Here is a 13,179-nt window from a genome sequence, read left to right on the forward strand (position 1 = left end):
ATTATTGTCTGTGCTTCTTGAAAATTCTCGGGCTCAGTAGTCATCTTTTCTGACTTTTCTCTCTTAGATTCTCCAACAGTGAAGCTACAACACCCACCAGGAGTCCTGAGGGAAGGCGATAACTTAGGGCTGAAATGCACAGTGAAAGGAAATCCACAGTAAGTACTAAACTTAAAACAGCTTTAAGCCCAATGTATGCATGAAAAAGGGAGGCATGTTTTGGATCAACCATTACTGAATGTGAGAGAGAATTTGGAAGGTTAGAAAAAGAAGTAGAAGCAGTTGCATTTATTTGTATGTTTTTCTCTTTATTTTCTGGCATTAATATGTACTTATAAAAATGCAGGTTTATTTCTTCCGACATCTGCAAATAAAAATGCCTACAGTTACATCCATATGCTGGAAATGGCATTGTTATTTTGACTTTTCACATTAAACAACCGTGTGCTGTTTCTTGAAAGGCTTTATGAGTGAAGAAGTTATGTCACTCGTTCCTTGTGGAGTACATCTTTAGCAACAGATATGTATGTTAGAATAGTAGAAATTCTAGAACTTTCCATTTACAGATTTCCTGCCTTTTCTTTCTTACAATGTTATTTTTATTTAGAGCAACATGGACTTTTATACTTACAAGAGTAACAGTTGGAAAGACAGGAACAGACTGCTTGCTGAACAGTACTATTTGACAAAGAAATGGTAGCATGTGGATATGCGGCCTGGAACGGTGCCAAAAAGTAGAAATGAGGAAGACAGAATGGAAAAATTGTCACCTGTAGTGGATTTCAGTATATTTCACAACAAGATTATGATACAAAGGCAATGATATCATATATATTGGGCAGATTTTCAGTTTTAATAAAAAAGGGAGAATCAAAGCTTTTTGGAAATGGGCCTTAAAGTTAAGGGAAGAATTAAAGTGGGTCAGAACTGCAGTGCGGTTGTCAAGGCTTGATTCTGGCGTTAGCTTCTATAACTTAAATTAGTTGACACTGACTTTGAACTCCCATGATTGCTGCTGCTTATGACAGATGATAATGAAAGGAGCAGTGTTTAGGAACATTCATATATATTGCAGAGTTCATGAAATATAATTTGAATATTGCAAGGCATAGCTTTAGGGATGGTGATTTGCTCCTTGTTGGAGAAAAAATATGGTCAGCAAAAGAAGGGGAAAAGAAATATAAATGTGCTGAGACACTATGATCGTAGATGTATAACATATTAGTTGTGCTTTGTTTTAGTGCTAATGATTAAATAGTCTATATCCTTAATGGTGTAACAAATGCCTCAGAGTGTGACTGCAGGCTAAATCAGCCCCATACAAGACGCGCTCTTCTGGGTAAGGGATCAGTGAGTTTATTTAGAAGATAAAGGTACTTATCAAGGGAGCGAAAAAGAGAAAGGGAGACTTTGACATTAGCAAAATGACACAAATATATTCATTACATTCACTGAAGCACTTCCTGTTTATCATCCTTACTTTCAGAACTTACAGTCACAATTTAAAGTGTTCTTGTAGACCAGAACAATATTCTCTTTTATCATTAATGTTTGTTTTTAAGCAAGATTCATTTTAACAGTTGTCTATTCTGCTAGAAAAAAAACAGTAAAATAAATTAAGCTGTTAAGTTTCTTCTCAAATCTTTGCACAGCAGAACACAACTGTGGCACCACTCTTTTGTCTTTTAGCTCAGTTATTAGTCTATAACACTCTTCTAGGATGACTTTTCTTTATATGCACAGCCAGCTTTAGGCACCAGTGACCTCTGCGGTCGTTGGGGGCCCTTATTCCTGGGAAGCCCCTGACTACAGAAAGTTATCTTATCTTGTTATTTTGTCAGACCAACAAAACAAGTACAGCAATCTTGTATACTTAATAAAGCATTTGGGTAATAACTCTTATTTACATCTGTTTGAAAATTCAAAGATATCTCTGGTTATATTAAAAGTATTTTATCAAGTAACAGGCTTCACAATTCCATTAAATATTTTACCACTGACATAGTGCCCCTGGTTTAGGTAAACCCTGCTGGCAGACTTTCTCTCCACTAAAAGTAACAACATAGACAGCTTTAGATACCTGAAATTCCCATGGTTACAGGGGTGCTCCTTAATCATCCTTGACTGTGTGGGGGCCCCACAAATGCTGCTCCTACTGGTTGGGGAAAAAGGAGAAACGAATGTATCAATTTCCTGATTACACTTTTTAACCTGAACAGAGCCGTGATGCGACCCTGTTAGGATAAAGCTGATAATGAGCATGAGCGAGGTGAGCACTGGCGAGATCAATAACCCAGAGTGACTGATCTCAGTGCAAACCTTGGATTTTAAGAAGAGTTGATGCTTCTGATCTTCAGGGATGTTTTTTTTTTTGTTTTCAAGTGAGTTTTATAAATACTGACAGGACACCAGATACTATAACTCTCAACTTCTTTGCTGAAGAATTCAGTGTAGTGTCAAAAATAATAGCAGAATAAAAGCCCAGAATCAGGAACAAGTTTTAAATATTACTCTAATTTACTTTAAAAAGTTAATAAAATATCGCCTTTTGCATCGACATGCATTTGGACAATAAGAAGTATAGAATGCTGATGGATTTATTGACTGTCTGTAATCCTGAATGATTTACCAGCAAATCAAATTTTTACAAAGGAAAGAGCAAAATTATGAGCAAAATCAGGGAAGGTGTGTGAAGTCAGGGACAGTGACAGGAATGCATTACTCCTGAATGAGATAAATAAAAGCAATTTACCCCTGCTGCTGTTCGACGACTGCTAAACAACAGTCACCTACTTAGTGTGGCAGCAGCAGTGGTGCACAACGTGTTGCTATTTGCTGAAATAACTACAAAAGTAATATTGCTATAGCTTATGCCTGTGTGTGTGTGTGTGTGTGTGTGTGTGTGTGTGTGTGTGTGTGTGTGTGTGTGTGTGTGTGTGTGTGTGTGTATATATGAGTGTCTAAAAAGATACTGCTGATTTTATCTGTTCATCTGGGTAAAAATGCAGCTAACAAGTAATTATATTTATAAGTCATAAAATATATTCAGTCAAAGTAAACTTTATTGTCATTTAGAACTACATACGTGTAGCCTAAATGAAATTTCGTGCATCAGCTGAATTCTTTGAGAATACAAAGGAAAGTGAAACAACCAATACAAGTAGAGGAATAAACATTACTAACAAATACAATACTACTCCCAATACATGAAAGAAAGAGCAGAGACATTTACCAACACTCATATACGAAAAGAATACCCTCCCTTGAGTTAAATTAACTACCCTATTTAAGGTAATATAGAACACATTGCAGATTGAAATTATTTGTCGAATATTGCACTTCAGTGAGTTAAATAATACTGATAAGAGATTTAATAAATAAATATTGCACTTACTTGGAATATATGTAAGTATATATTGCACAAATAAATAAAAATTTAATTATTATGTGTCCAGACCCCTGGGACTAGTGCCCGAGTTTAGAAGTCTAATCAGTGTAGGGTAGAGACTGTTATTGAATCTTGTAGTCCTGCAGCAGATGCTGTGATATCTCCTGCCTGATGCCAGATGCTTAAACAGTCCATGCGGAGGATGAGTGTTGTCCTGTATTATTTTTGATGGCCTTTGCTTCTTGCAGAATAAAGCTGTTGCATTGAGGGAGGACTGGAACCTGTTACCTTCTCTGCAACCCTCCCCAGTCTTTGTAGCGCCTTCCTTTCTGTAACTGTGAAGCTTCCAAACCATACTGTGAAGTTGCAGGTGAGGATGCTCTCTACTGCACCTCTATAGAATGTGAAGAGAATATGAGGAGAAAGCTTAGCTTTTTTCAGCCTTCTTAAAAAGTGGAGCTGGTGGTTCGATTTCTTGACCAGTTGTCTGGTGTTTCCCGACCATGAGAGATCCTCTGATATGTGTACACCCAGGAATTTCCTACTCTTAGCCCTCTCCACAGTCTCACCATTGATCCTGAGCACTGGGTGGTTTGTTTTCCTTTTCCTGAAGTCAGTGATAATCTCTGTGGTCTTGCTTACATTCAGGTCATGATTGGTCCCTTCAAACCAACTGATCAGAGATGCCACCTCCTCTATGTATGCCCTTTCATCCTCCTTTGTGATGAGCCCTATGACTGTGGTGTCATCAGCAAACTTGATGATATGGTTGGACTTGTGCTTTGCATAGCAGCTGTGAGTCAGGATGGTGAATAACAATGGACTTAGAACACATCCCTGTGGAACACCAGTGTTAATTGTGATGCAGTTTAATGTGTTCTTACCTGAACACACCCACTGTGGTCGCTCAGTCAGTAAGTCCATGATCCAGAAATAGATTTACTAATTCCTACATGTGCCAGTTTTTCTGTCGGCTGCATTGGTACCACCATATTAAATGCAGAGATAAAGTCTGTGAACAGCATCCTCACATAGTTGTCTTTGCCCTCTAAATGCTCAACGGAGATGTGTAGTGCTACTGATATGGCATCAGCTGTGGATCGGTTAGCTATGTATGCAAACTGCAGAGGTCAAAATCAGGAGATAGGCATGATGAAAGATGCTTTCTGATCAGCCGCTCAAAACATTTCATAACAGTGGATGTCAGAGTGACTGGTCTGTAGTCATTAGGGCTGGAGGTTTTCTTAGGTAGTGGGATGAGTTTAGTTTCCTTGTAGTGTGAGAGTACTGTTGCCATGGTAAGAGACATGTTAAATATTTCCTTGAGCACTGTGCATAGTTGATCAGCACAGCCTTTTAACACCTTGCCCAGTATGTTGTCTGGGCCAGCAGCCTTCCTGGGGCTCACTCTCCTTAGCTCTCTTCTTACCTCCTCTGTGCTGAGGCTGAGTACTGCATCCTTCTCATCAGTGGGTAGCTTTAGTGCCAGCCTGTTGTTTCTTCCCTCAAATCTATTATAAAAGGTGTTCAAACTGTCCAGGAATTCAATGCTGTTACACTGTGCTGACCTGACTTTGTAGTCAGTAATCTCCTGCATGCCGTGCCATAGTCTCCTTGCATCCTTCATGTCATCAAATTGGCTCTGCACCTTTCTGTCATACTCCCTCTTAGGCTCCTTTATACCCTTCCTCAGATTACCTCATGTTACACTTAGGGCTGCTTTGTCCTTAGCCCGGTAAGCTGTGTTTCTCTCCTTCAGAAGCTCATACACCTTAGCAGTGAGCCATGGCTTCTGGTTAGCTCTGATAGTGATACTCTTAGCATTTGTTACCCCATCAACACAGTTTGGAATGTATGCCATCACTACCTCAGTGTATTAATCAATGTTCAGATGCTGATTCACTGCGGCTGCCTCCTTGAGCATGTCCCAATTGGTTCTTTCAAAGTAGTCTTGGAGGGCCTCCATAGCCCCCTCAGGCCATACCCTGATTTGTTTCTTTGTGGGTTTCTCTCTGACCAATGCAGGTTTGTAAGCTGGCGATAGCAAGATGCTATAATGGTCAGCGTTTCCCATTTGTGGAAGTTGCACTGCCTTGTAAGCTTTCTTTAAGTTTATGTATACCTTATCCAGGATATTATCACCCCATGTAGGAACGTCCACATAATGATGGTAGTGTGGGAGTACGTCTTTCAGGTCTGCTTTATTAAAGTCACCAGCTGCCACGTGTACAAAGTCAGGATGTTTGCTTTGCAGCTCACCCATGTGACTGCATATTTTATTTAGAGCCTCAGTGGTATTAGCACTAGGTGGGATATACACCACTTTTACACTGACCCCATTCAGCTCCCTGGGCAAGTAAAAAGGCCTACATTTAATGGACATGAACTCTATGTTCTCACAGCAGTGCGATAGTATGATTTCACAGTTGCTGCACCATCTTTTGTTAACATAAATGCAGACTCCACCTCTTCTGGCCTTTCCACACAGTATGTAGTTTCTGTCTGCATGAAAGAGATAAAACTCTAAGTTTAATGCACTATCATTTATCTTGTCATGCAGCCACATCTCAGTAATCAAAAATAAACAAGTATTTCTCACCTTGTTCTTGTTGGAGAGTTCAGGTCTCAAGTAGTCCATCTTGCTATCCAGTGATCTCACATTAGCCAGCAGCGTAGTTGGTAATAAGGCCTGTAGTTTACTTTTAACTTTACATCAATACCTGCTCTGCAACCTCTTTTCCTTATTCTCTCACATCTCTTTCTCTTTTTTTTGTGCAGCATATTCCAGAAACCTGTTCTACCAGTTTCTGGCACATTTGAGTCTGAAGAGTTAAAATACCCAGCTGTTGTAGCTCTGAGCAAGTAGTAGGCCCCAGATGCTCTGCAGATTTCAAGGCATCCAACCAGCAACATGTTGATGCTGACTGTTTAATTTATAGTAATTTCTGTCTACTCTAAGTTATTGCACCTTCAATTGGAAGTGCAGAAACTGATTTTTTTAGATTTTCTGTGCAAAAGAAAACAAATATGCATATCTCTAGAATGAGATGACACAGCCGCAACCACTCAAGGCGCCATCATTTTTTTCCCCACAGGTTCATAGGAGGATACTATGCTAGCAGCTCTATAGCCTTTACAAGCCTACCCATGTTAATCCCAAGTATCCCCATTTGTTCTTTTTAGGTAGTTCTCAGAACAAAGTTATGAACAGACTGGGTCTAGGATCAACACCAGCTAGTGCCACCCCAGGGGCAAATTTGTGGTCTCCCATCCAATTATCTAGGTTGTATTTGAATAGGGTAAGTAAGGAGCTCTGTTTTACGTGCATAAGAAGTCTATTCTGGAAAAGCAGCAGTCTCTGTAAGACATATCTTTCTCTCCAGCATGTTCTGCTAATGTCACAAGCTAGGTTGCGATCCCTAGAGCCAGTGACACTTGTGCATTTCAGTTGAGGATGTGCACCATTTCCATTAGGGCATAGTCAGAGATTGCCCTATAGGCCAGGCACAAGTCACCTGTCAGCAGACTATAAGATACAAAGAAAAGTAACTGGGCTTTCAGCCTGTATACAAAGGTCATGGTTTGAAGTCCCTGTATTTTCTTAGTGAGAAACCTCTGAGGTCTCTCCAGCTGCTGCAGGTGTCTGGTGAGGTACATGCAAAAGGATGCATTATACTCTACTAGTGGTCTTTTGAGGGTCGAGTACTACAGAGAAGTTATAATATCCCTTGACTTAGATGCTGTGCCCTTGCTTATGAGGTGTGCTACATAGAAGGCTTTTCTTACCACTATGGAAACTTGGTGGTCAAAGTTCAGATTTCTATCAACCTGTGTTCCCAAGCCTCACAACACTGGGTTGGAACTCGGGGGGGGGGGGTGCAGTCAGTATTGTAATTTGTAGGGAATTCTGCTTTCCCAAAGGGAATAGTGCATTTTTTTGCATGTTTTTTTAGACCATGGCTTTGGCATCAACCATTTGTTTGTGTTAGCCCTTCTTGTAATATGTTGACATTGTTGGGGGAACTCAGTGATTGTTCCCAGTTTGCAATCATCAACAAACTTGGTGAGCTAAAGGCCATCTACTTTGGCCTGGACTTCTGAAAAACAGATACCAAACAGTAAGGGCACAGCACAGACCCCTGTGGTACTCCAGTGGTGACGGATCTACTGGTGGAGGTGAAGTCACCAGTTTTGACAGAGTGTGTTCTGCTGGTGAGCCAATTAGCTACCCATCTGGTAATGTAAGGGTTGATCCCAATCTGGGAGAGTTTCTCAATGATGCAAGAGCAGGGAATTGTGTCAAAAGCCTTGGCAAGGTGGAGATTGTGTGCACCGTCTTACCTTCATCCATGGCCTTGGTGACATTCTCAAAGAAGTCCACCAGCTGTAATAAGCATGATCTACCCTTAACGAAGCCAAAGTGGATTGGGTCCAGCGTTTGCAAGTCACCTATGTCCTTGTTGTTAAGGTCTTTGATAATTCATTCCATGGCCTTGCAGACATTAGATGTATGGGTCTGTAGCTCCCAGGGTCAGTTGATGGCCCCCCTTTGTGCAGGAGGATTACTGTTGCTGTTCTCCTTTCTGCAGGAACATAGCCAGTTGTCAAGTTATGATTAAAGAGAATGCCAAGGGGTCCACTAGGTCTTGTTTTAGATTATTTACTAAGCAACTTGAGATATTATCTGGTCCCACTGAGTCTGTGTTTTTGGCCTTGGCAAGTGCAGATATGACCTGTTTTCTAGAGAAACTAGGCAGAGGGCTGGTGTCAGGTATGCTTTGGGATATGGTAGGTGGAGCTAGGGGGGTGAAGTTTGCACTGAATCTGTCAGCTAGCAGGTTGGCAAGATCTTCAGGTGTAGTATGAGTGATCCCATCTACAACCAGTTTGGCACATAACTGGACATTCCCTTTTAGACTTCGGACATAGTTAAATAATAATGCCTTATGATTATCCTTCACTAGGGATGTGATTTTAGTTTCATAATTTGCTTTAGCAGATTTTACAAGATTTCTGATTTTTTTGTTTAGGCTTAGGAGGGAACTCTTCCTCTGCAGAGTGATACTGTATCCTTCTTGTTTTTGGACAACAGTTCCTTCTTGTTGCATAATCTGTTTATACTTGAAGTCCATCATGGTGGCTTGTTTTTATGAGAAGACCTGCTTTTGATTTGGTCAGGTACATCAGAGTTTATGAAGTCACTTAAGTGTTTGTACAGGGCTTTGTGTACGTTTCTGCATAGTGATCATTGATGTCTGCGATTGCGGGTGGTATGAAGCTTTTATACCATTACTTAGTAGGCTATAGTTAGCTTTGGTAAAGTTTTTTATAATTTTTGTTCCTGTGAGTGTGTCATTTCCAGTAGTTACATCAAACGAGACTGATTTGTGGTCTGACCTAACCAGAGAAGGCATCCAGCATAGGGAAGTACAGTGACCCCCCCCCTCCCATGTTGGTAAATACTATGTCCAGAATATTAGAGCCCCTAGGGGGGGGGTGCAGACTATCTCTTCCAGAGCATCTATGTTAATAAAGTCCAGGAACCTCTGGGTGAATATTTTTTGTTCATGTATGTCCCCCTGTCTGGAGAAGGATAGTTGAAATCTCCCATGACTAGGGTGTTGGGCTGTATGGCAAGAAATGGTACTTTCCCAGTACTTAATTGGACATGGAGTAGATCGATGGAGTCATAATGTTTGACCAGTCTCAAAGTGAGTTTGGTTTTAATGAAGATGGATACACCTCCACCTTTGGTTCCTTCATGCTCATTTTGAGGTGTGAACGTGTGGAAGGCATTGTAACCTTTCACGGCCTGGGTGCTCGCAGTGGCATTGAACCACACCTCGGTAACTGTACAGACGTCAGCTTCCTCCAAGGTGAGGAGTGCTTCCAGGGAGTGCAGTTTTGTGTTTAAACTCCTTGCATTAAGCAGCATGACCCTGAGTTTGTCTTGATTAGATTTTGTTATACTGGAAAATTTGTTGTGTTGACATTGCTTAAAAAAGGGCATTTAGAAACTAAGATCTTCTAGCAGTCTGGTAGCTACCACTCCCTAGATTTTATAAATGGATACAGGGGGTTCCCTTAATCATACTTGACTCTTTGAGGGCTCCACAAAAGCTGTTGCTGGTTGGGGAAAATTAGGAAAAAAATTTATTAATTTTCTGATTACGTTCTTTAACCTGAACAGTGCTGTGATATGACCCTGTTAGGATAAAGCAGATAATATTTTTTTTACTCTCAACTAAACCTATGCTTAAACCAGTCTTGCTCAGGTGTGTGTGCACAGAAAGCTTCTGCAGGTTATGTGTGGATCTAGGGATGGTTTGATGATTACTTCTTTCATTTTCATCACAGTCATACTTTAGAAGTGTGCACAGGAGGTTGTTATAGCTTGTGTTTGGTTTGAGGACAGTGTGGACATTGTTTCTTTTACTTTTCTCTTAGACCTCAGAGGTATACAAAGGTTACAGTAGCTTGTTTAAGGGCAGTGTACTGTCTAGGAGCAACGAAGTAGGACACGCTAATGTAGTAATTATTTTTTCACTTTCCTCACAATCACACATGAAGAATGTATACACATGGCTGCCTTAGGGGTGACGAGAGGAGGCATGCCATGTATATCAGCAATCACCTGAAATACATGACTGAGGCAATTTGAACCTCTGCTTTTATCCCAGTCTAACACCAGAGGGATGCATAGGCAGTAACTGTGCTTTTTTTGGGGGGGGGGTTAGGGAGCCAAGCGGTATTCCCAGATAGGACCTGTGTGCATCTTCACAACAGTAAGTTTGTTAGTTTATTGTGAGCTACTGTTTTGTCAGCTTTGAGCATTAAACCTTGGGCAAAACTTCTATCTTCCTTAAAAGAAAAAACAAATGAATGAGACTGAAATTGTTTTCTTACTCATGATTTTGGTTTAGGCTACCATTGGATGAAAAGGTTGGGAAATACTCTAAACTGCACCCCAGTGCAACTATAACCCATGTGGCTGCTGGGGCACTGGCTTCGTTGAGTTATTTCCTAAGTGGTATTACTGTGCTGTCTTGGTCAGGAAAGGTGTGTTTGAAAGAATGCAAGAAAAACAAAAGATGATCGGCAACACTGAATTATTTCCTTAATGATAATTTATGTTCATGTCTTCATTGAATGAAAAGCTTGTAAGAAAGTTGTTCTGCTAATGGGGTTTGGCCTCAAAGTAAGATATAGGAAAGGGTGATTAAGATGGTCACCAAAGTGGAGGTGGAGGCATATTTTGGTAATTGTAGGCATAACTGGTGAGTCAGAAGAAACAGCTGAGATGGTAGTAAGCAGGACTCAGAAGGTGGCAAAGACATCCCGATTAGATGGTTGAAAATAGCTTTCTCAGAAGGGTTATCTTACCAGCTGTCAGCTTTAGGAAGCACAGTGACTGATTTTTTTTTCAGTGGGCAAGGGAGAAAGGCTTGAAACAATAGGAATATGAGGTGTGGCCTGACAGAGATACTACATCAAGATAAGGCTCCGTTTTAGCCTAGAAGGTACAGCAGTATTCAAAGCAGACTTTAAAAAGTACATCTCTCCATAGTCATACCTTTAACCTGAGATGATATAGAAAGGGGAAATCACAGCAGCAGAAAAGGGTGGCAGAGATGCATGCCATAGACAGAATGAGAAAATAAAGAAAGTTGCAGAAGGACAGATGAGGGTGATGTGAATTAGGGACAGGTCATAGTAATATACACTGGGAGGACATTAGGAAGTTAAATGATGGAGCTTCTATGAGTAGTGTTAGGTGGGGATAGATATATTTGGTATTACTATGTCATAACTCGGGGACAAAAGAGAGTAAACATGGAGATTCCAAGATAAGAGTAACTTAGGAATGACTTGCAGAGAACAGCAGTTACCTACTTAAAGCTGAACATGGAATAAGAAGGCAGAGAGAAGTAGGAACATCACTCTGAGACGGTCAGAGCCTTGCTTAAGTGCCATACCTGTTAAGGTGCAACAAGAGTGAGGGACTACAAGTGGAGGGATACAGTTTATCACCATATGCACATTGTAAGGGAAGATAAGTGACTTGTGAGTAACTGTGTGCAAGCAATGAAGAAGCATAGTACAGCACAGTCCCACACACAGACACACACACATACATACACACAGACACACAAAACTTTACCCTCTTCAAGACCATGAGGGAACTACAGCATGCATGCATACTTGCACACATGTACACAGATTTAACATATAACAACTGCTGCACAAATACCTGCTATCTTTTTGTGTGTGTATAGATGTGTGTGTGAGACTGTGCTGTACTAAATGTGCTTCAATTAAATAAACACATTTTGGTGCAAACTCACCTTGCCCTAAAGTGCCATTGGTAACAGTGTTATCCCCACGATATTCTTGTATGTTTGCAGTGTTCTTCATAACATGAACTGACACCCTACCTCTCTGCTAATTTGACTGGTACGTCTGCAGGTCTGCAGTCAGTGCGGCCATTGATTCTATGAAGTGGGTAAAAGTACCATGTAGCACAGTACTATATGTGCTGCAGGTTAACTGACTGTGCCAGCTGCTGTGTTGGGCACCCTATTTATGGCCTGCTTTGGCATCTACTACACCAGTGTTCTAATGTCCACACAAGCTAACCTGTCTACCCTACTCAAGCATACCACGTGACCTGATAACTAGTGTGGACTAATGTTCTAGTTTCACATTCCGGATTCTGCCATGCTGTGACCAGTGATAGTTTCTATATGTACTGCAGTTCTCACGCACTCTGATAATGATTGCAACCTGTTCTGTTGCAGGGTAGACAAGTGGCACTGATATATTCATAGAGTATAACAATGATAACTGCCTGTGTACTTATGATGTTGGATGCACAGGTTGCTGTGATTTGTGCCTCCTGCCAAATAATGCATGCTGACAACCACTGTTTGCCATATTCAGCTGCACATGCACAGGCTTTCTTAAAAGTATGCTGATGATTGTGACCTGCTCAGTAATGCTGTGGGATGCACAGGTCACTACCATGAATACCTTGCCTCACAACAGTGGTATTGCCTTTTGCAGCTTTGCCTGCTGTAAGCAGTCGGAGTAGTGGCCCTGATATAAACCTCATGCTGCACTGTAGATCTTTGCCATGATTATATCCCTTTGTGATGCATTGGCTAATACTGATAGCTGTGTGACTTAGGCTACAAATTAAGCAGCCAGCACTACTGAGCCCACCGTATTGTTTGTCTGGTGTGTGTGTGTGTGTGTGTGTGTGTGTGTGTGTGTGTGTGTGTGTGTGTGTGTGTGTGTGTGTGTCCATCCTCTTAAACAGCATAAAACAGACAGTTTGGGAATATATGTCTTTGGGCTAGTGTGCCAAAAAGACTTTCTGCTACTTAGACTTTAAACTGTAGCTACATCCAGGGACTTATAAAAATGCTCAGAATATTCTCCTTTCGCAAAGGAAGGTAGGAAGGAATGGTTCAGCCAATGTAGAAAATAGATGATCAGTGCATGAGGAAGAGGTTGTTTCTTTGTGGGAAAAAAAAGTAAAGGTAGTAGAAATAACCCTCGAGGGAACACATTTCTGTCTTAGTTACTGTTGAAAAACAACAGTCACTCACATTTCACTTACAATAAAAGGGTCAGGTGGCATAAAGGCTAAGGTGTTTCCTTTCCAGACATAAAGTGCAGGGTTTAATTCTCAGATGAGATAACTGTCTAGGCTAAAAGTGGCCCACAGTCAGCCTAGTATTAACTGATGACCCTCTAACCTCTATGTCATGTATTGTGAACCACCTAAT

General features: G+C 40.9%; 1 protein-coding gene across 1 annotated transcript in view; it reads left to right on the forward strand.

Annotated features, from left to right (window-relative positions):
- The window catches only part of CADM4 (cell adhesion molecule 4), a 1,113,916-nt gene that overhangs the window by 454,661 nt on the left and 646,076 nt on the right, over positions 1 to 13,179 (forward strand). Inside the window, exon 6 of the mRNA XM_044079430.1 lies at positions 68 to 158. Within this exon, the coding sequence (XP_043935365.1) occupies positions 68 to 158 (91 nt within the window). The remainder of the gene's footprint in view (positions 1 to 67; positions 159 to 13,179) is intronic.

Source organism: Protopterus annectens, chromosome 8.part0 (assembly GCF_019279795.1).
Source record: "Protopterus annectens isolate FY-2018-M chromosome 8.part0, PAN1.0, whole genome shotgun sequence".
NCBI lineage: Eukaryota > Metazoa > Chordata > Ceratodontiformes > Protopteridae > Protopterus > Protopterus annectens.